This window comes from Oncorhynchus mykiss, chromosome 3 (assembly GCF_057628025.1).
Source record: "Oncorhynchus mykiss isolate SJ-2025 chromosome 3, ASM5762802v1, whole genome shotgun sequence".
NCBI lineage: Eukaryota > Metazoa > Chordata > Actinopteri > Salmoniformes > Salmonidae > Oncorhynchus > Oncorhynchus mykiss.
The window spans coordinates 36932450-36956615 of NC_143024.1; the positions used below are offsets into that span (position 1 = coordinate 36932450).

At 41.0% G+C, this 24166-nt stretch overlaps 2 protein-coding genes across 3 annotated transcripts; one reads left to right on the forward strand and one right to left on the reverse strand.

Annotated features, from left to right (window-relative positions):
* Positions 1-11009: 11009 nt before the first annotated feature.
* si:dkey-82o10.4 (m-AAA protease-interacting protein 1, mitochondrial) lies at positions 11010-14112 on the forward strand. Its single transcript, XM_021594415.3, has 5 exons — positions 11010-11633; positions 11768-11839; positions 12012-12138; positions 12335-12479; positions 13606-14112. Exons 1-5 carry the CDS (start codon positions 11205-11207, stop codon positions 13688-13690), a joined length of 858 nt encoding a protein of 285 aa, XP_021450090.3. The 5' UTR covers positions 11010-11204; the 3' UTR covers positions 13691-14112.
* Positions 14113-15645: 1533 nt separating this feature from the next.
* Positions 15646-23466, reverse strand: efhb (EF-hand domain family, member B). 2 transcript variants are annotated; one of them, XM_021594403.3, is made up of 13 exons: positions 23217-23466; positions 22998-23060; positions 22598-22741; positions 21998-22178; positions 21768-21878; positions 21399-21528; positions 21180-21263; positions 20976-21043; positions 20633-20787; positions 18284-18491; positions 17937-18158; positions 16411-16592; positions 15646-16112 (listed from the first exon to the last, which is right to left on the reverse strand). In XM_021594403.3, exons 1-13 carry the CDS (start codon positions 23283-23285, stop codon positions 15966-15968), a joined length of 1764 nt encoding a protein of 587 aa, XP_021450078.3. In that variant the 5' UTR covers positions 23286-23466; the 3' UTR covers positions 15646-15965. The 2 variants fall into 2 exon arrangements, with proteins under 2 accessions (XP_021450078.3, XP_090086829.1); XM_090230703.1 differs by having other exon boundaries at positions 23158-23449.
* Between the last annotated feature and the right edge of the window lie 700 nt (positions 23467-24166).

Consider the following 24166-nt stretch of genomic DNA (forward strand, 5'->3'; position numbering starts at 1 on the left):
CAATATAATGGAAGTTACCATCTCTGTGGGTATATGAAAGGTAAATGCTCTGGGTTGTTGAGTAAGTATTCAGAGTAAGATGTATTACTCTGTCCTGGTTAAAAGTATGCTAGCTCGTCCTCCACTGGCTGGCTGGAAATAGTCCCTCGTCTGTCAGGAGAGTGGAGATTAGCACCAGATAAACATCACAGTTCTACTGCGTCATTACTGTTTTCATTCATATGTATGCTTCAATTATATTTCTGATTTGTTCTTTGTGATCTTCTTTCTGGTCATAATGAGTGACTCTTTGTTTTATATGTTTTAGGACTAAAGCCATCTTTGAATGATCCTGTTACAGTAAATCCTATATTCACAGCTTTATACATGTTCACAAATCAGTCAATTTAACCTAGCGGAAATATTCTCTGAAATGGCAACATGCTGTAAATTTTCACCCAAACCAGCAGGTACATTATAGACCCAATATGAAAAATAAGAAATGTGCAAGGTGGCCTTGGCCGTCTTACAGAAGGTGTAGAGGTGGAATGCATTTAATTAAAGCTTCAAATATTCATTTGGCAAATATATCAAGGTTCCAAACACAGGCCCAGAAATGGCAAGCAGGGCTGGCAGGCGTTCACAATGGAGGATGTCAAATGACAGTAATCCATGAAAAAGAGCACACATTTATAGAATGTATTTTGAACCCTCCATTCCCCATCTCTGATGTATTTTGGTTTTATTTTTGGTAAGAGGTTCAATAGCCTTGTACATCCTCAAAAAAAATCACTCAAATGCCTTACTATGATTTTTAAACTTCACGTTCATTTCAGGTTCATTGCGCTGCTTTTTGGATAAAAATGCAAAGATTAACAAAAATATTTAAAAATACATATATTTCATATTTGCACTTTAAAGTGTTATATTAATTTATGAAATATATTTATTGTAATTAATATATATACTATTATTGCATTATACAATATGTTACTTTTGGAATAAACATGTGCACAATACTTTACTTATATACAGTGCCTTGCGAAAGTATTCGGCCCCCTTGAACTTTGCGACCTTTTGCCACATTTCAGGCTTCAAACATAAAGATATAAAACTGTATTTTTTTGTGAAGAATCAACAACAAGTGGGACACAATCATGAAGTGGAACGACATTTATTGGATATTTCAAACTTTTTTAACAAATCAAAAACTGAAAAATTGGGCGTGCAAAATTATTCAGCCCCTTTACTTTCAGTGCAGCAAACTCTCTCCAGAAGTTCAGTGAGGATCTCTGAATGATCCAATGTTGACCTAAATGACTAATGATGATAAAGACAATCCACCTGTGTGTAATCAAGTCTCCGTATAAATGCACATGCACTGTGATAGTCTCAGAGGTCCGTTAAAAGCGCAGAGAGCATCATGAAGAACAAGGAACACACCAAGCAGGTCCGAGATACTGTTGTGAAGAAGTTTAAAGCCGGATTTGGATACAAAAAGATTTCCCAAGCTTTAAACATCCCAAGGAGCACTGTGCAAGCGATAATATTGAAATGGAAGGAGTATCAGACCACTGCAAATCTACCAAGACCTGGCTGTCCCTCTAAACTTTCAGCTCATACAAGGAGAAGACTGATCAGAGATACAGCCAAGAGGCCCATGATCACTCTGGATGAACTGCAGAGATCTACAGCTGAGGTGGGAGACTCTGTCCATAGGACAACAATCAGTCGTATATTGCACAAATCTGGCCTTTATGGAAGAGTGGCAAGAAGAAAGCCATTTCTTAAAGATATCCATAAAAAGTGTTGTTTAAAGTTTGCCACAAGCCACCTGGGAGACACACCAAACATGTGGAAGAAGGTGCTCTGGTCAGATGAAACCAAAATTGAACTTTTTGGCAACAATGCAAAACGTTATGTTTGGCGTAAAAGCAACACAGCTGAACACACCATCCCCACTGTCAAACATGGTGGTGGCAGCATCATGGTTTGGGCCTGCTTTTCTTCAGCAGGGACAGGGGAGATGGTTAAAATTGATGGGAAGATGGATGGAGCCAAATACAGGACCATTCTGGAAGAAAACCTGATGGAGTCTGCAAAAGACCTGAGACTGGGACGGAGATTTGTCTTCCAACAAGACAATGATCCAAAACATAAAGCAAAATCTACAATGGAATGGTTCAAAAATAAACATATCCAGGTGTTAGAATGGCCAAGTCAAAGTCCAGACCTGAATCCAATCGAGAATCTGTGGAAAGAACTGAAAACTGCTGTTCACAAATGCTCTCCATCCAACCTCACTGAGCTCGAGCTGTTTTGCAAGGAGGAATGGCAAAAAATGTCAGTCTCTCGATGTGCAAAACTGATAGAGACATACCCCAAGCGACTTACAGCTGTAATCGCAGCAAAAGGTGGCGCTACAAAGTATTAACTTAAGGGGGCTGAATAATTTTGCACGCCCAATTTTTCAGTTTTTGATTTGTTAAAAAAGTTTGAAATATCCAATACATGTCGTTCCACTTCATGATTGTGTCCCACTTGTTGTTGATTCTTCACAACAAAATACAGTTTTATATCTTTATGTTTGAAGCCTGAAATGTGGCAAAAGGTCGCAAAGTTCAAGGGGGCCGAATACTTTCGCAAGGCACTGTATAAGAAAAGTGATTAGATATTAAGTGGAAAATCATCTATACACAACCATATGTATTTTCCGTTAGATGTTGAGGCCTCATATGACCATTCAAAAGGCAAACACGCTAGGACCCTTTTATGAAAGCTACCACATCCTGCACAAGAGCATCACAGTGATGTGCGCCTGACTAGTACTGTAGCCTACATCACTGAGCTCAGAGACAGAGACAGGTGAAGAAGGTGCACCGGTACACTTCCACTTCCTGTGACAACGAGGTGCTAAGGTGGCCTACTTTCTCTCTGTGTCACGTCTGCCAGTGCACTGTTGATGTAATCAGCAGATGGGGGGCAGAGCGCTTGTCTTGTCCCGAAACCGGGGGGGGGGGGGGGGGGGGTGTAGAAGCTCTCAGAAGACCACACCACACGGTGCCAACGCCTCCGACATGAGATTACATCAGACCTCCGCCACTCTCTCACCCACCTCACCCACTCACTCGCCCAACCGCTACCGTGTAGCTACTGCAGCCAGAGCTCAGAGCTGACAACACACACTAAACAGAGAGACAATAGGCAGGTATCAGTGCATTGGAGAAGCATGGGCGGTAATATCAAATGGAAGTAAAAACTAGGCAGAAGCAAACCATCACTATCCTATATTACGTGCACAAAAGCCACAGACGTCATTCTTCAGATTTTTATATGTATGCTAGGAAGCCTTGTGCATTTATAACAAATGTTGACATTCTGACAGTCAAATAAGTTGATTTACGTTAAAGAAAAAGGCCACAAATTTCACAGTGTGACTGACTTGAACCCGGGTCACCTGCATGACACAAGGCTGATGTAGCCCTCCGCGCTATAGCCTAGACATTCACGCGGCGAGCCAACCTCAGGTAAGGTTATTCATCACATGAGGTGTTACCTCCGTTACACATGACAGCTGTGCTGTAGTTAAATAACCCTCACGGAGAAAAGAAAATGAGGGCTTGTGCAAGGTGGCACACATTATAAACACATGCAGATTCATTCGGCATTACATTTCTCTAATCTGGCTGTCCATCATCAGTATCACCCTGGCAACCTACAGTAAGTGATCCATTATCTTCATGACACATCAGTCTGTCTTTAGGTCACAGAGACCCTTGTTTATGGAGCTGCAGCCTCCATTCTTCAGCTCTAATGATGGGGATGGGTCGTGTGTGTGGAGGTATGGGAGAGACTGGGGAGGGAAGGGGAGATTGTAGTGTGTGTGTCTGGGGGAGTGGGGGTTCTTATCATCCTGCTTGGGGAAAAGAGGGAGGGAGAGAAGGATGGAGATGGAGGAGGAGGGGAAATGGGGTGAGGGGGGCTGATAATGCCTGATCTGTGCCACGGGGCATTTATTGCTGGGAGAGAAGCCGGGATGGAGGGGGGGGACTGGTGGGAGGGGGCATTGTCTGCTGTGTCCGTGTGTTATAGGATTGAGCTCAAGTTTCTTTTGTGTTGGCATTTTGTTGAGGGATTATGTTCTTTGAGAGAGTTGTGCAAGCAGGCAGGCACACAGCGTGGAGGCGGAGAGAGCGCTGGGAGAGGGGGGAAGGACGTCTTTGTTCAGTGCAATGATCATGAACAAGACAGATAGCAGAGTGTGTGTGTGTGTGTGTGTGTGTGTGTGTGTGTGTGTGTGTGTGTGTGTGTGTGTGTGTGTGTGTGTGTGTGTGTGTGTGTGTGTGATATATATAGAGAGAGCGTGATAGAGAAAGAGAGAAAGAGAGAGAGAGAGAGAGAGAGAGGGGGAGAGAGAGAGAGAGAGACAGAGAGAGAGAGAGAGAGAGAGGGAGAGAGAGAGAGGGGGAGAGAGAGAGAGAGAGAGAGAGAGAGAGAGAGAGAGAGAGAGAGAGAGAGAGAGAGAGCAAAGCAAGATGTCAGGACATGTAACCAGCCATGTAACAATTTTAAATCAATTTGGCTCCTGAGAGGGAGTTGCTCTCCGCAAAGGAATTTCCCAAGAAGCAGTAAAGGACTTTTATTCTATCTAAATAGATATCAATTACATAATCGCTTTTTTCTCCCCTCAGTGCAGACTGCCACGGGGAAGTTAGTCACCCTGTGCAGAGTAATTGAGCTCATACATTATGTCGCAGGCCTACTATTGGTTGTGACATTTTCTTTCACATTGATCAAATATAGTATAATATTCATGGCCCCTTTATTTTCTCTAGCATGATCTCCCCTGATTGGCAATCAACAGTTTTAATGTTACTCAATGCCCAATTTAGCCCTCGAAAACAGAAAACTGTTTATATCCAACTGTTACGCTAGTTCGTCCATCTCTGAAAGTGATGTTACTTTTCTTATCGATCAGATACAATATGATACTGATGTGCACAGGTGATGTTTTAGAAGCTTCAATATAAGAGGCCTGATCTATCTCTTCAACATTCAGTTGACTGCTTTCTTGACAAGTATCTTTGGTAAATTCATCCTAAAACATACAGCACCTAGAATGTTCATTCAGAATAAAGAAATGCACTTTGGTGGAGTTACCTTTTTTGTTACTCCCTCTTGGTTTCCCTTCATATTTCCCAACTTGTTAAAGCACCACATGGTACATTTGCATAGGATAACCAACATATAGCAAATCATTTGCATGCCTGAAAGTATACTTGAGTAACCGTAATTACACGTGACACCAATTACTCTGTTACTTTGTATTAAATTATAATGGAAAATTCCACTAGAGAATTGGAGCCTAATTGCATCTTAATTTACATAATTTTGCATATTAATCACATCTCAGATGAATAATAAATTTCAGCGGATGTTTTAATTTATGCATAGATACAAAATCGAGTTGAAAAAATTATTTGTGATGGAAAAAAAAATCAGGAACTATTTCTTAGAGCATTGGCACTCACTTCGCTCATTAACCTGCACCAAAGTTAAGGAGACATCTTAGCTCAGAATCTTGATCAACAAGCTCTAAATTATTTTAAGATATATTTTGGGAAGGAAAAATAAAATAAATATATTTTTTCTTTCCCTGAATCAATGTTGTGCTTTCACTTCGAGCTTCTTCTTGCAGGTGACTGTCACTCCGAATTCAATTTTTAAACGTGGATTTTTCATTTCTCCTTGATCACCACCCCTTGGCCGAGGATTATGCAAGTGGTCACTTGCCAATAGACAGATAATACATGCCAAACCTGTAGTGTACATGGCATAAAAGTTATTGCAAGAAAGTTGTGTTAAACGGTAAAAGCAGGCTGTTCGGTTGTATAAGCAAAACCAGCGTCGGCGTGCTGCTAACAGTATAGGTTCCTCCACTGTCCCTGTCCCATGCCAGGCTCGAACTAGTGATCCTCTGCTCGCAAAAGCACATGAACACCCTCCTTGACGACGTACTAACAACAGCCACAGGTCTTGAGGAGAGGATGCACATTTAAGGGGAGAGGATGCACATTTAAGGGGAGAGGACGCACATTTAAGGGGAGAGGACGCACATTGAACACGCACTCAGAAGCCCTCATGTTTCGTTCAATCATTACAGTTAAGCCTAGGCCAGGGGTTTTCAAACCTCTCCTCGGGGACCGCAGCCATTCAATGTATTTGAACTATTCCACAGCTACAGTAGCACACCTAATTCCACTAGTCAACTAATCATTAAGCCCTTGAATGGGTGAATTCAGTGAGCTAGTTCAGGGCCACAACAAAAATGTGAAACGTCTGCAGGTCCAAGTATGCTCGGACAATTTGTAGAAGAAGTATGTTTTTCGATTGTTTATCCAAATCTTTAATAAAGACAGATAGCAGATATGTGTTTCAACAACAGTGATTTGTAGTTCACTATCAACCTATGGCACTCATCAAATCAAATCAAATCAAATGTATTTATATAGCCCTTCGTACATCAGCTGATATCTCAAAGTGCTGTACAGAAACCCAGCCTAAAACCCCAAATAGCAAGCAATGCAGGTGTAGAAGCACGGTGGTTAGGAAAAACTCCCTAGAAAGGCCAAAACCTAGGAAGAAACCTAGAGAGGAACCAGGCTATGTGGGGTGGCCAGTCCTCTTCTGGCTGTGCCGGGTGGAGATTATAACAGAACATGGCCAAGATGTTCAAATGTTCATAAATGACCAGCATGGTTGAATAATAATAAGGCAGAAGAGTTGAAACTGGAGCAGCAGCACGGTCAGGTGGAGTGGGGACAGCAAGGAGTCATGTCAGGTAGTCCTGAGGCATGGTCCTAGGGCTCAGGTCCTCTGAGAGAGAGAGAAAGAGAGAAAGAGAGAATTAGAGAGAGCATACTTAAATTCACACAGGACACCGAATAGGACAGGAGAAGTACTCCAGATATAACAAACTGACCCTAGCCTCCCGACACATAAACTACTGCAGCATAAATACTGGAGGCTGAGACAGGAGTTCATTTGTGGACAACAGTGCCTTTCAGTGGCATGACATGGAAAAGACTTGACTAACAAACAGAGTGCTGATGAGGCAGATAAGGCCTCAGCTTCTTATAACCACAATAGGATGATAATGACTGTCTTAAAGAGCAATTCTACCACTTGTCAACCTCGTTTTCATTATCTCCAGCACAATATTAGTGTCTATGAAAATAGCGCATTTCATTGTTTCAGGAGAAAAATTATAAAGTTAAAAAGTTCTACCCAATGACATCATTAAAAGTCTAAACATTTAAAAAAACAGTCATTTTCAAACACTATGAGATTCACTGTGATGTGGGGAGCAAGAAAGTACAAAACCTCATTGCAGGTTTTGAAAATCACTGTTTTTCTGACTTTGAATCCTACCCTGTGATGTCACAGACTTTTTTTGGGGGGTGGGATCTTTCTTCTTATCTTTTTAAGTACAGATCATAGAAACACGCTGATATCACATATGTAGACTGGTATGGTGCTCGAGATAATGAATATGAGGTTGAAAAGTGGCGGAATTGCCCTTTAAATTTGATCCATTGGATTTGCATCTAAAATGTGGATATTACATTGATCTTTCTTTCTTTCTTTATCTCTTTATTTATTTAATCCCCAGACGTAAAAAAAAACACATTCATTTTACATGAACATATGAAGTGTTTCAAAAACATGTTTTCATGCTATCACATGTGATTTTATGTGAAGTTAATGATAACACGTGATAACATGTAAAGCAACATGTGATAACATGAATCTGCACACTTACTAAAAAAGAGGTGCTATCTAGAACCTAAAAGGGTTCTTCCGCTGTCCCCATTGGAGAATCCTTTGTAGAACCCTTTTGGTTCCAAGTAGAAACGTGTTGGGTTACTTGTAGACCAAAAAGTACCTGGATCAAAAATGGTTATCCTATGGGGACAGTTGAAGAACACTTTTGGAACCCATTTTTCTAAGAGTGCACATGAGAAGTGTTCAAAAAACACTTTTTCACACGATTTCACGTGTGAAATTTCATGTGAAATAATGTGATTTTCCACATGTGAAATCATGTGGTTTTTCTGTAAGGGTTTATTTGAACTACCCATCTAGGCCTACAGGGAGTTCACCCGACCTCAATCACCCAACCTCAACCCAATTGAGATGGTTAAGGATGAGTTGGACTGCAGAGTGAAGGACGAGCAGCCAACAAGTGCTCAGCATACTCTTTCAAGACAGTTGGAAAAGCATTCCTCATTAAGCTTGTTGAAATAAAGCCAAGAGTGTGCAATGCCGTCATCAAGGCAAAGGGTGGCCACTTTGAAGAATCTCAAATATAAAATATATTTTGATTTGTTTAACACTTTTTTCTTACTACATGATTCCATATGTGTTATTTCATAGTTTTGATGTCTTAAATATTATTCTACAATGTAGAAAATAGTAAAAATAAAGAAAAATCTTTGAATGAGTAGGTGTGTCCAAACTTTTTAATGGTACTATATATATATATATATATATATGTACATTTTTATATAAAAAACAAGCATAACTTCTCAGGAAACTCTTGACCAAAATCCAAATACTTCTTTAAAAAAGCATGGTCAGAAAATGGCTGCTCTCACACAAATACACTGTAGACTAGTAGGGCCAACAGCAACGAAGCAGTAGCGCAATGACTACACACAGTACCTTCGGCACAAAAGCTCTCATCTGGACACTAAGAGACTAAGAGAGATTAAGACTAACTGGGCCTGATGGGACAGCTCAGAGTTTCTGCTCTTTTCTGTCCATATAGTTCTCTTGGATGGGAGAAAGACGTGAGGCAGGCAAGGATCAAGGAGGGAGGGCGAGGTTAGATCAAGGCATTTCTCTACTTTAACGTGGATTTCAATGTTTTAAATGTATTTTATTCGCTGGCCTGTTAATGGGGATGTTTTATTGACAAAGTTGCGGACAAAAGTGGCAAAAGAGATTATGGCTTTAACAAATACAATTCAATTCCAAACTGTTGCCTGCACATGAAGAGGCATCATTCTCATGTAGAAATAGTTTGGCAATTGTGTGTAATCAGAGCAGCAATAGATTTGATTATTTTTGCTCCATTCAACCCACAGATGTAAAAGCATTTTAAACTGACATGGATAATTACTATAATACTCTCAGAAAGGTTTCCATATCTGAACGCAATTTCAATAATCAAGTGCTGCGCTAGCAATTATTTATCAATAAAATGACTTGCAGAACTTAAAGGGGTGTGGACACACGCAGGCGTCGCTCCGCTTGTTTTCATGCGTGGGAATATTATCTCAAACTAGAATATATTATCCGATTAATTCGCCTGAATACTAAAAGGAAATTGAAATATCAAGCAAACACAAATGTTCGTGACCTGTAATCACCAAGAACAGCGGGAATTTAATTATGTTTTGGGTCTACTGATCAAATTTCAGCTTTTGAGACAATGATTTTGTGCACCTGTGCACAAACATCCGACTGAAAACAAAGCTATTTGAACACAGTTGTACGTTTACTCAACCGTTGCAGTGTTTTTTTCTCTCTCTCTTTCTCTCGCTCTCTCTCACACACACAATGTAGGCCTAAGCATTTGTGGGCCCCACAATTGTGCTCCTCCTGTACTCCCTGTTACCCATGACTGCGTGGCCACGCACGCCTCCAACTCAATCATCAACAGTGGTAGGCCAGATTTCCTGGTGCCAGGAAAATAACCTCTCCCTTAACATCAACAAAACGAAGGAGCTGATTGTGGACTTCAGGAGACAGCAGGGGGAGCACGCCTCCATCCACATCGATGGGGCCACAGTGGAGAAGGTGAAAAGCTTCAAGTTCCTCGGCATACATAGCACCAGTGATTTAAAATGGTCCTCCCACACAGACAGTGTGGTGAAGAAAACGCAACAGTGCATTTTCAACCTCAGGAGGCTGAAGAAATGTGGCTTGGCCCCTAAGACCCTCACAAACTTTTACAGATGCACCATTGAGAGCATCCTGTCAGGCTATGTCACAGCCTGGCATGGCAACCGCCCCGGTCAGCCTAACGCATCACCGGGAGCACACTGCCTGCCCTTCAGGATATCTACAGCACCTGGTGTCAAAGGAAGGTCAAGAAGATCAACAAGGACCTCAGCCACCTGAGCCACGGCTTGTTCACCCAGCTACCACCCAGAAGGCGAGGTCAGTACAGGTGCATCAAAGCTGGGACCGAGACACTGAAAAACAGATTCTATCTCAAGGCCATCAGACTGTTAAATAGCCATCACTAGCCGGCCTCCACCCAGTACCCTGCCCCTAACTTAGTCACTGTCACTAGCCGGCTACCACCCGGTTACTCATCCCTGAACCTTAGAGGCTGCTGCCCTATGTACATAGACATGGAACACTGGTCACTAATAATGTTTACATACTGTTTTACCCATTTCATATGTTTATACTGTATTCTAGTCAAGTCCAACCTATTCAACTATTGCTGTATATACACTATTCTATCCACATTTCCTGAATGCTCAAATTCTAATAGTTCACCTAATTTCAGTTTATGTAAAAACAAACAAGCAAGTATAATGTAGAGAAACATTGTACCACCGAAACCACTATGAAATATATTTTACATAACCAAAAATACTGTATTTTAAGATGTTTGAAGCTGGTGTACAAAACTGAAAGTAAAAGATGCAGAAACTAAACTTAACAATGGAAAGAATAAAAATAGCACATAGAACAGATCTACTGCTTCTTAGACATGCTTTCAATAAGGATGACAGATCTTTAACTCAAATGTCTATGTGCATTTGGTCGTCACCCAAAAAGTTACATATCGCAGCTTTAAAGGCATGGTTCTGGAATGCAACGTTTTAGAAATAAGACCTTACAGAACTTCTGCAATTCAAGGTTCCATGGGGAATATTTTACGCTCAGAAACTTGCATATTTTCTCCCGACAATTTTAGTTGTGAAACTATCCATGTACATGACTGAATTGTAGACATTTAGTTCCCTCTACTGGATATTGTAGGTACAGTAAATGTTGTGTATTTTCCATGGGGATTATGGGTACAGCATCGGACAGTTACATAAGTTTGCCGGAAGAACCACACAGGAGAATGCATATTGCTTTCTATCAAAATCCAGAATGAAAATTATACTATATCGTTTTGCTTTCGCAGGTGCGTTGGCATGATGCAGCGGTTTACATGTATCGCCACGTGCCGTGAGCTCCGCGGGTTAGTAAAGCGCTCATACGTGTCATCGCTGGCCTCCCCCTTGAATAGGACCTATTCCACGATGCCAAAACAGCCCCTATGCCGTTCATCGACGTCTATCTATACGTGCACCGCGGGTCCGCTTGGAGAACCGACCGCACGATGTAGCTTGCATAACTTGCGGCGACAAAGTGGGGTTTTCTCTCATGAGAAATCCAGACACTACTGCACAGAGAGCGAGAATGAACGGAAGCGCACTGGCGGCCATGGTCATCATGGCATCACAGTTGTCGGCATCCCTGATCCACTCACTTGGATTCGGAATAAAGTTCACATCTACCTGATAGAACTCTATTTTCAATTGGGCATTAACAATGTGGAATTTGACAATGGAGTCAAGCAGGTATGGTTTCTCAGGTGTTATATATAGGCTGCTCTTTGGTATATCATTGTATCCCTTATTTGATAAGGGTTATGACAGCTTTATGATAGGGTCATAACTCACTGTATTCATCATATCTCTGGTCTTTGCAATAGGCACTGGTCCATGTCTCCACCATGATGTCCAATGGCAACTTTGAGGAGCTGAGAGGGTTGGTATCAACAGAGGTAGCCTACTCATACCATCTCCAAAGTCCTATTTTATATTCATCTAAATGATTCTATTGTAAAGACAAAGTGTTGTGTCCTGTTTTAGATTCCTCTATCAGTTTTCTGACGAATCAATGGCCCCGATTATAGCCACGTCCCATAAGCTGTGTCTTATCTGGTTTCATTTCAGATGGTGGTCTATGCGCAACAGAGGTGTAGGGCTCTCTCAGAAACCCAAAGAAGACATCTAGCTATCTCATTGGACGATATTATATTTATTCTGCCAGAGGAAGTTTCCATAGTTTTTGATTCAAATGGTATTGCTGTGTGTGTATGTGTGTGTGTGTGTGTGTGTGTGTGTGTGTGTGTGTGTGTGTGTGTGTGTGTGTGCGTGTGCGTGCGTGCGTGCGTGTGTGTGTGAGTTAGTGTGATACATAGCTTTGTCCTACTTCACTGTTTCTGTATATTTGTCTTTAGTTAACTCTGTTTTCCTACTTGCTCTGTTATTCTTAGGTAGGAAGTTTTGCTTCATTGTGATGAGGTTCTGGCATATGTCCACTGCTGATGTTCCTGAGGACCCGGAGAGTACCAAGATATTCAAAATGGCCGCCACTGAAGAAGACGGCCCACAGAAGAAGATAGTGACAGCTGTCTATGAGTAAGCATGGCATCCAACTAATCAATATTAATTTCACGCATCCAAATGTTTGGATTATAATTATTAAGTCCCCCTAAATTTTACTTAAATATGTTTAAATATGAATGAAATACTTTTTAGTGCTGTGTCTCCACCAATTCTTAATCTCTTAATCTATCTTGATGGATAAACAAAGAGATTTGATATGCGAGAGTTTGTCAATATTTTCTTTACTTTCTCCATGTCTGTGAACCCACAATAAGTAATGGAAACATTTAACCAAGAGACTTAATTTTCTGCATCTCATAGAGAAAGGTTGGGGGCATACAAACCTCTACATGAGATAGTTAGTTATATTGTGTATAAAGAAAGCACATTGTAGTTGCTCTTGATTCTTTTATATTTTTTTTGTATTACGTCTCATAGTATTGTAGTGTGTTATGGCAGCCATGTTGACAGTGTAATGAATGTGTTATATCACTTCCTAAGTGCTATAAAAGTATGCCTATGGATAACCAATTGAAGAGAAATCTTCAGTGCTGCAACTTCTGATTTGGTCTGAATCACTTACGCGATTTGCTCCAAGCACAATGACAGGAATTAAATCCACCTCCGATCCACGGAGTAGGATCAAGCTTCTTCTCCCATTCCTGATCAGAAATCCCGTTAGGAATTGGACCACACGGTTTGGTTGTCATACCTAATACCCACCTATCTAGTTGGCCAGAATCTCACTCTCATTGTTTCAGGTCTTAAACTCTTTTCTAAAAGCCTGTCATACTTCCTATGTTTACCCTTTCATTGCTGAGACACAGTTTGGCAGGATAAGAGAGCTCTGTTAAGATGCTTCACCTTATGTTCAAGGTGATGGTGGGAAGATTAGTTTGGTTGTTTGTCAGCATTGGTTTCAATAGTCTTCCCTCAGCTGTTTGGAAACAACTTTTCTCATCTTCAAAAGTATACTCCATAAACAATATTTGTCGTCACACTCTCTTGCTCTCTCTCTGTCTCATTCACTCTACTTCTCTTGTCGCTTTGCAGAGGTGCTAAAACACCATAGAACAATCTAAAGCAATTCCTATTAAATCTAATTTTAATGTGTTTCTCTCCCTCTCCCCCCTTTCTCTCTCTCTCTCTCTCCCCTCAGATTCCACCGGGAGCTGACCAGGGGAGCTGAACCTGATTGGACAGTCACTAACATCTGGCACTGGCACTGGAAACAGATTGGGTGATTGGACAAGACCCATGAATACCTCTGTCACCAGGATACAGCATCAGACCAAGCATACACAGCACCGTTTACCTAATTCAGTTCCGACAACATTCAACTCAACAAAACATTATTAACCAACAGGACTTCAATCAGCAGGACCATTGTACTCAGCCAAGCGCACCCAAACTCAACTGAACCATTACAAGTCAACAGAAGAGTCACATTGAGTCCTAGCTGCTTTGTAGGGTGGACTGGATGGAACCAGAGCCATACACACTGAAATACAGATGTATTATTTCTCCCTAAGTTCTCCAATCTGAGGTTTGTTGGAAACAATAGACTTTATCTGAATCTCCTCAGCATGAACAATTAGTGCCTACAATATCCCTGCTGTTACAGTTTGTCCCAGAACCAAATAAACTGCTTCATGGTGATACTGTATGAGCTTTTGTCTCTTTGAAAGAGTGTCACAAGTTTAAACTGTTGTTCTGTATTGTCCAGAAACAACTTAGTTGTCTGATTATTCAGAATTAAAATTGATGCCACATAGCATCTATAAAGGTAGGACACAATGAATAAACACAACGATCCTCAGCAGAAGGGGGCGATAGTGTTACACAAATCACAATATGAATGAGTGTTTATTGAAAGCTGTTGGATAATAACTGGCAAGTCCCTTTATCCTCGTATAGGTGTTTATATGATACACATTTTACACGAGTGACCTCGGTTTAGTTTTGGAAAAAACATTGATAGGATAGTATACACATACCGGTCCCACTTTAAAGGAAGTACAACTTGTAAAGGCTTTATATAGCATAAATTCTTCACAAATAATCTATAAGCACATGTCATACAAAGTGTGTTATGTCACATTTGGCAATTCACCCTACAGTGGTAATGGCCATGTCACCTTTAATGCATCAGTTATAGAGTATGACAGATGCTTAGATGATTTGTGAAGCCTTTATGTAGTGCTAGGAAGCCTTTATGTAGTGCTAGGAAGCCTTTATGTAGTGCTAGGAAGCCTTTATGTAGTGCTAGGAAGCCTTTATGTATGCTATTTAAAGCCTTTTTAAGTTGTACTTTGTTTCAAGTGGGACCCAAATATCTGACATTATGATTAAATATCACAAAGGAATCACAGATGTCGGTGTACTGTAATGTATTATACCAGGGACAAAATCAAACATCCTCTATCAGGCCATCATTGTAAATAAGAATTTGTCCTTAACTGACTTGCCTAGTTAAATAAATGTTAAATAAAATACAATCTAAAAAAATAACACCGACAGGCTATTGAACGCTGTGTCATCCAATTCTGTCAACTCTTAAATCACACTATTAATGATGCATCAAATAGAGAGACAATTCCTTCATTAGCAAGCATTCATTCATGCATAATGAAATATGGGTGTGGATTATTATAATTTCCAGGCGTGGTAATATGGGCAGGTGCGTAGGGGGTTCTGGTTAGAGACGCTTCCTGGTTATTCCTAATGTGATTATGAGTGTGGATCGCTTTACTTATGTTAAAATGCTAGTGAATATGTTTATAGCATATTAGCCAATTCACCACGCCAGGGTGTCAGATTGTTAAATGGTCATTTACAGTAGTAGAATAATTCAAGTGATAAAACACAGACAAAAGCTAATGTGTTGTGTTTATTAACACATATTTCTGTGTTGTTGGGATTTGACATGGATTAGTGTATGCACACTGTACCTTTTATTCATCTGGTTATTCAAGTTGATATTGTTCTCCAAACAATTACTTCAATATGCCGTCAGTACAGTAGGTGGGTGTTTTCGCACGCCTGTGTGCATGTACGCACGCCTGTGTGTTTGTGTGTCTAAGGCTAGGATTGACAGATTGACATTATAACACTGACTAAAGTAAATGTGTGTGTAAATCTAATCAAAGAGTGCGACAGAATAAATAAGACTTCAAATGATAAGACTACGATGGCATGATGGTACTCATAATTCTCAATATTTACTTAGGTTTCAGGAGTAGATACTGTGTATTATCACATGCAGGAAGGGTAAGCATTCAGTTAGCAGTAGTTAGAAGCAGAAAAAAGGTATGACTTATTCGAGAGCTTATTGCTCTCTACATAAGAAAATACATTATAGTCCACAATCAAAAAATAATTTTAATGACAGTTAATATGACAATTAATAGTTATTCTCACAGGAAAAAAAGAAGAATAACACTTATGTAGTATATGTAATACTTGAAGTACTTTCTTTCACGGAATAGATACTGAGGTGGTAAAAGATACTATTCAGATTTAATTAGCTTGAATTTCCTTTAGAACGTCCCGGAAAATCTCCACACACACGTCCCCAGTGGGGTGTCTCATGGATGCCAGTTTCCACACCTCCTCAAATGTCTCCGCGGAAATACTCACGCCCACATTTCGGAATATGTCAGCAATCTGAAAAGGAAATTGAGGTGGAAATAAGAATCAGAAGATGTCTTTCACAAATGATTTGCTTATGCTCCGTCCTATTTCAATAACATTTTGTGTCAATCACTTCTCCAATGGCAGAATTGTTCATACCAATTATAATTTTTTAAAACAACATTTTTTTCCTACATTTTGAATGCTGTAACAAAATCCCACAAAACCTCCACATGGTACTGTGTGTCCCAGTGCTATTCTATAAAATCTACTAGACCATATCTTTCTTTCTCTCCCTTGATTCTTCAGTGGGTTCATTGGTATTCTGTACCTCCTCTTTGGTTCGGGGGCAGAAGAAGTGCTCCTTGTGGACTCCCCTTAGGGAGTGCAGCGTAGGATACAGGAGGTCAAAGGCCGTGGTCTGGTCACCGTAGTTAGTGCTGTCGCTGACGCGCTTGATCCGCGGGGCCGCCAGGTCAGTGCGCACTGTGGGAGTCCCGTACATACGATAGTCTAAGTGGAAAGATGTCATAATTAAACAGTGAGAATGTGATTCACACAATGTAGAGAAGCAGGGGGAAAAGGACTACCAGTCCATTGTAATGCAAAGATACAAATGTCAGAAATCGTGTGCTGAATCTCGGAGAAATGTCCGTCCCTCAATTTTTTTTGAGAAGTATGGGAATTACACTACCATTCAAACGTTTGGGGTCACTTAGAAATGTCCTTGTTTTTGAAAGAAAAGCAGATTTTTTTGTCCATTAAAATAACATCAAATTGATCAGAAATACAGTGTAGACATTGTTAATGTTACAAATGACTATTGTAGTTGGAAATGGCTGATTTTTATGGAATATCTACATAGGTGCACAGAGGCCAATTATCAGCAACCAACCCTCAAAACACCAGTCTCAACGTCAACAGTGAAGAGGCGACTTCGGGATGCTTGCCTTCTAGGCAGAGTTGCAAAGAAAAAGCCATATCTCAGACTGGCCAATAAAAAGAAAAGATTAAGATGGGCAAAAGAACAGACACTGGACAGAGGAACTCTGCCAAGAAGGCCAGCATCCCGGAGTCACCTCTTCACTGTTGACGTTGAGACTGGTGTTTTGCGGGTATTATTTAATGAAGCTGCCAGTTGAGGACTTGTGAGGCGTCTGTTTCTCAAACTAGACACTCTAATGTACTTGTCCTCTTGCTCAGTTGTGCACCGGGGCCTCCCACTCCTCTTTCTCTTCTGGTTAGAGCCAGTTTGCAATGTTCTGTGAAGGGAGTAGTACACAGCGTTGTACCAGATAGTCAGTTTCTTGGCATTTTCTTGCATGGAATAGCCTTCATTTCTCAGAACAAGAATAGACTAATGAGTTTCAGAAGAGAAGTCTTTGCTTCTGGCCATTTTGAGCCTGTAGTCAAATCCACAAATGCTGATGCTCCAGATACTCAACTAGTCTAAAGAAGGCCAGTTTTATTGCTTCTTTGAAATCAGCAAAACAGTTTTTGTCTGTGCTAACAATTGCAAAAGGGTTTTCTAATGATCAATTAGCGTTTTAAAATGATCAACTTGGATTAGCTAACACAACGTGCCATTGGACACTGTGTAGCTGTTTCCAGCTACACAAGTCATTTACAACATTAACAATGGCTACACTGTATTTCTGATCAATCTGATGTTATTTTCAAATGGACAAAAAAAAATGGCTTTTCTTTCAAAAACAGGAAATATCTTAGTGACACCAAACTTTTGAACGGTAGTGTATATCAAATTCTTCATGCATCTTTCACCTAAATATATATTTACTGTAGTTTGAGGTAAACCTGGACAGTGAAGTGTTACAAGACAACACAACCACAACTGACCAGTTGTAGGGAGACCACCCACGACAGCCCGGATGAGAGAGGAGGAGGTGACGAAGCGGTCCTGGATGGTCCTGGGTCTGTTGAGGGTCTTGGGGGTCTTCAGCATGCTGCCCACCTCTGCAGGCTCCAGGTCCTCCGGTCTGGCCAAAGCCTCTGAGGCTGCAGGTCTCACAGGGAGAGTCTCTCTCTGCATGTTATCTGGGGCTGTGCTGGTCTTACACTCTGAGGTAGAGTTGTCAATCAAAAGGGAATAGAATTACTGCCAGTCCACCAATCACAGAACGTTGACTTGAATGGGAATGAGCCTTCTAGTAATTATATTTCTATGCTTAGACACTGTAACTAACCACTGGTCAGAATGCGCTGCTCCACTTTACTGATGGGCATTTTGTCCTTCCAGTTGAGGAAGTTGGCAAACTCCAGAAAGTTGATGAGTCCGTCTTTGTCCACGTCACAGTACTCCATCAAGTCATCCAGCATCGGCCCACTCAGGTCCAGGTTAAACTGACGACACACGTCCCGCAGGTCCTCCTTGTCGATCACACCCTGACCCTTCTGTGGAGTCGCACACACACACACAAACGCAAGCACGTAGCACACACACAGACAGACTGAACAGAGGTTGTGTCTATCTCAAACCAACATAATATTATCAAAGACAGTACAGTATGAAGATATCTAGAAACTGATTCTCCAATAGAAATCCCAGATCATGCTTGTAGGCAATGTCATGGCGACGTTGGTTAGCTAAGCTCATGCGCAGAAACATCTCATCAGGTCTAATGGAAGTCTCACGCCAAACTGTGCATGTGCAGGCAATCAAATCAGAGGCACTCCTTCGATATTAAGTAGTTTTTTATGAAAATGCGTCAGCCACTTTCACAAAGTTGGAGTACTAACATGGTCAGCTACTTTCGACATTGGCTTGAATCTAGGTTGTTCCTTTAGATTCCAGGAAAACTAAGGAGTCAACAACTAAGGAATCATTTTTCACTTCTCCCATTGACTTGCAGACCCCAAACTTATGTCTGGTCGGTCGAGTCTGTTTCGCAAAGCTTTCCCAGAAGTATTGCGATGTTGTATTATCAAGTTGATACAGTATATACAATGCATTCAGACACCTTTGTTTTTCCCACATTGTTACGATACAGCCTTATTCTAAAATGTATTAAATAGTTTATTCCACCTCATCAATCTTCACAAAATACCCCATAATGACAAAGCAAAAACAGGTTTAGACATTTTTGCAAATGTATTAAAAAAAAAATTTAAATCTACATTTACATAAGTATTCAGACCCTTTACTCAGTCCTTTGTTGAAGCACATTTGGCAGGAATAGCAGCCTTGAGTCTTCTTGGGTATGATGCTACAAGCTTGGCACACCTGTATTTGGGGAGTTTCTGCCATTCTTCTCTGCAGATCCTCTCAAGCTCTGTCAGGTTGGGTGTGGAGCGTCTCAGCACAGCTATTTTCAGGTCTTTCCAGAGATGTTAGATCGGGTTCAAGTCTGGGCTCTGGCTGAGCAACTCAGGGACATTCAGAGACTTATCTCAAAGCCACTTCTGTGTTGTCTTGGCTGTGTGCTTAGGGTTATTGTCCTGTTGGAAGGTGAACCTTCGCCCCAGTCTGAGGTCCTCAGCGCTCTGGAGCAGGTTTTCATCAAGGATCGCTCTGTACTTTTCTCCATTCATCTTTCCCTCTATCCTGAATAGTCCCCCAGTCCCTGCCGCTGAAAAACATACCCACAGCACGATGCTGCCACCACCACCATAGGGATGATGCCAGGTGTTCTCCAGACGTGACACAACATTCAGGTCAAAGAGTTCAATCTTGGTTTCATCAGACCAAATAATCTTGTTTTTCATGGTCTGAGAGTCCTTTAGGTGCATTTTGGCAAACTCCAAGCGGGCTGTCATGTGCCTTTTACTGAAGAATGGCTTCCGCCTGGTTACTACCATAAAGGCCTGATTAGTGAAGTGCTGCAGAGATTGTTGTCCTTCTGGGAGGTTCTCCCATCTCCACAGAAGAACTCTGAAACTCTGTCAGAGTGACAATCAGGTTCTTGGTCACCTCCCTGGCTTAGACCCTTCTCCCCCAATTCCTCTGTTTGGCCAGGCGGCCAGCTCTAGGAAGAGTCTTGGCGGTACCAAACTTCTTCCATTTAAGAATGATGGAGGCCACTGTGTTCATGGGGATCTCCAATGCTGCAGACATTTTTTTGGTACCCTTCCCCAGATCTGTGCCTCGACACAATCCTGTCTTGGATCTCTACAGAAAATTCCTTCGACCTCATGGCTTGGTTTTTGCTCTGACATGCACTGTCAACTGTGGGACCTTATATAGGCAGGTGTGTGCCTTTACAAATCATGTCCAATTAATTAAATTTACCATAGGTGGACTCCAATCAAGTTGTAGACACATCTCAAGGATGATCAATGGAAACAGGATGCACCTGAGCTCAATTTCGAGTCTCATAGCAAAGGGTCTGGATACTTAAGTAAATAAGGTATTTGTTTTTTATTTGTAATAAATTTGTAAAGTTTTCTAAAAACACGTTTTTGCTTTGTCATTATGGGGTATTGTGTGTAGATTGATGAGGATTTATTTATTTATTTAATCCATTTTAGAATAAGGCTGTAACGTAACAAAATGTGGAAAAAGTCAAGGGGTACCTTCCGAATGCACTGTTTGTTACCTTGTCGTAGTGCCTGAAGGCCTGCAGCAGGGAGTTAAAGTGGTGGAAGTTGACCTTCTTGAGGTGCTGGCGTACAGCACTGACCAGGGTGCGCTGTCTGTCTGTGCCTTTCTGGTACTCTGCTGGAGGGGTTGAGTGGAGAAGGTCACCCGCACCTGTGGAGAAAGTTAAACCAAATTCTTCATCTTCAAACAATAACAAAAGGCTTACATTTTGGTCACCCCTCTAGACTACATTATAGCTTGACCCATTTTTACCAATTTCATTATGGCATTGTAATAGAAAACTCAATATGTGTCCTTTTATGAATATGTGTCCTTTTATTAATTCAAATTTGACTCACCAAAGTCATCTGGCCGCATCAAGATTCCAAATGTGTGACCTGCTGGCACTTTCAATGTGTCTGCTATGCTATAAAAGGCCGGGAACAGAGGAATTAAAGCTGCTGTAGTAGCTTGGCATGAGTTGTGCAATACACAGGTCTGGAACGTACACTGAACAGGCATTTAACTAGATCTGCATTAAAGAGTTAATGTGATAGACTTACGGGTCATGCACCTTGCCAATCTGTGGCTGTGTCCTTTCCCTGAAGTCATCACATCTCCGAGAAACAAACTTTGCACTGTTATGCCTATTGGAAAAATAGCAGTACACAAATCAACATTTGATGTCATGACTGTTGGCAATGCATTGTGTGACACTGAATGGTGATGAGCGATAAGAAGTCAAGTGTTTTGAATAAACATAAGGTAAGATAAGTGCTTACTTCTGAGTATCACACAACCAGTGGAGAGATTTGGAGACACTGCGTCCATCGTTGTGGTGGGGAGTAGGCACTCCGAACCTGCCGTCCTTTCCATAATGGCTCCACTTGTATTTCCTATCAACCTGTTCACCTGGGACACAACACAGTTATGATGGATTTACCCAGGCTAAAATCAAACAGAGAAATATCGACTTGTGTGTTTAACCACTGGCTATGGTGTTTTTTCAGAAATGTGTCTGAAAATTATGGGTGTTAAATCAATGTGTAAAACAACATATTGAATAGCATATAAATGACTTTCAAGACAAAATGAAGTCCCCATTTGAACACTGTCAGAACCAAAGAGAGACAAATGTCCACAATACTCACCGACAAAGTAGGCATTGTGGGAGCGGATATAAGACTGGTGTCCCTCCTGAGCCTCTGTCGCCACCTGCTCTGCACTTTTAGGTGGGTTGATAATCACACCTGCAGCTGCACCTGGATCAGAAGGAACACACTTGTACATGAAGGCTTGTGGATATGTCTTTCAGTCATAATATGAATGTTCATTGTGACACATTGTAGCTTCTAGGGTCTTTCTTTATTGTCTGACTCACTTTTGGGGGATTTCACACCAAATGTGGCGTTGCCAATGTCGAGACAATTTGGAAGCCCAGGGCTTTGATCATGTGACCTGCCCAGGGGGGCTTTTTGATTGGTGGAATACCCAGCTTCACTGAGCTGATGTAACCTCTGTTGATAGATGGTCTTAGGTGGTGGGTTGATCACTAATCCACCCTGTAGGAAATACAGGAACAAATGCAACCATATCAATTCCATGAATTAATGTGTGGATGATCTCTACCATGTTAAATGCATCTACAGATGTAGGATCTTCATTTTAGCCAGTTTGCTACAGCAGGAAAACAATCCTGCAACAGGAAATTTGAATTATTATGTGGACCCTAATTCATGGACATTTTCTGTAGCGTTTGATACATTTTTTGTTAGGGCAAATCAAGTCTGGAAATTAGAAACTTTAGAAGCATTTTTTAACCATGAAAACACTACAAGTTTGCATTTCCTGTCATGCAGTAAAAATTCTCAGCAACAAAATAGTGATCAAATTAAGATCCTACATCTGTAACATCTGTAAACCTGAGGCTAGTTAGCTTAAAACTCACTATACATGTCTGTTTATTTAGGCCTCTACTCACAGAAATAGAAGCTTGGCTGCTCACTCCATGAACTAGAGTACTGGCAATATCAGGGTCGTTGGCTTTCCCATGGAACACTCGGATAGCCCCTGCACCTGGGCGTGTTGTGTTGAGAAACTTCCTCACTACTGGTGGGGTTTGGGGCTTTAAAATGAAGGTGTGAGACAGTGAATATACACCCACACAAACAGACACATGCACTTGTGCACAATCCCCCCCTAAACATGCTGCTGAGGCAAAAAGGAGAATGACAAAGGACTGCACTGTATATCCCAGGCACGTCAGACCCTATTGTATATTGCCATTCAGGACAGTTTGGTAGTGATGTTAATTCAGTTAGTGTGTTGATCTAGCTATATCATATTTATGTTTATTATTTGGCAGCACGATCTCAACTTACCTTGGGTGATATTTCTTGTAAGCAAGCCTTAGCTCTGTCACCTACAGGAATAAGTTTCCCAGCCTAGGTGACATGGGGATATCATAGACATACAGTATGGTAACATGCATTTACAGTAGACCGCATCATATACGCACATCTTGCGAGATAAAATAGTTACCAGATGAATCAGTCAAACGCAAAGAAATAACTAGGCTACCAAGCCTATTTGCTTGTTACCCTTCGAATATTCGGTAAACTTTCGGTGTATTTCCAGGTGTTGGTTGCATTCCTTTCTATCATATTCATATCGTTAGCGTATCAACAAGTTGCTATAAAAAATATGTAGCCTACTCAACACGGGTTTACATGTCTAGTTGCTAGTTACAATGTTTCATTCTGAAGAGAGAAGCTTAAGATGGCTACTTTGTATCAAATTCCAGGACATTCTGATAGAATGTTTATCTCGAGTCACATGGCAACCGCCACTAGGAAACCGAGGCTTGATCTGATTGGTGCTATAATTATAGGCTTACTGTGCAAGAGTTCTAGAATAAAGACACCAAAATTATACCTTGTGATAATTACTATGGCAATATAAATAAATAAATAATAAATACAAATACATAAAAATGTTAAAAAAAAACATTTTTAAAATGTATTTTTTACTATGCGGGGAAAATATGACTCCAGCGTAAAGAGGTCAATCGAACTCGATCAAAACAATGGAATTGACATGGAAACGCGTGTGGAAAAGATCCGTGAGGGAAATATCCCAATCTTCTCATTACCTCTCAGCAAAATGTGCCTACATTTAGGCTATTGTTTGTGTATTTCACACTATGTTGAGGTAAAAATTGGAGTATAATGCTTGTATAGATGTCAACCCCAGCACATGTTCATGTCATTGTCACCAATCAACGACAGACTACCACTACTGATTTCTGCATGCTAGCTATGCTAACCAGTTTATCTGAAAGGGAGTTAGCATTTAGCAGACACTTATTCTAAACCTGAAAAGGGACAACTTCTAAAGCAAAAACAGCTAAATATATCAAAATCGGACTCAAGTAACCACATTGTAGGCCTTCTACAATGCATACATCATGACGGATTTGTTGGATGTGCGCCAACCTGGGCAATGTAAACTCTGCGTTCCATTTACCGCATCTATGCTGATTTATGTTATG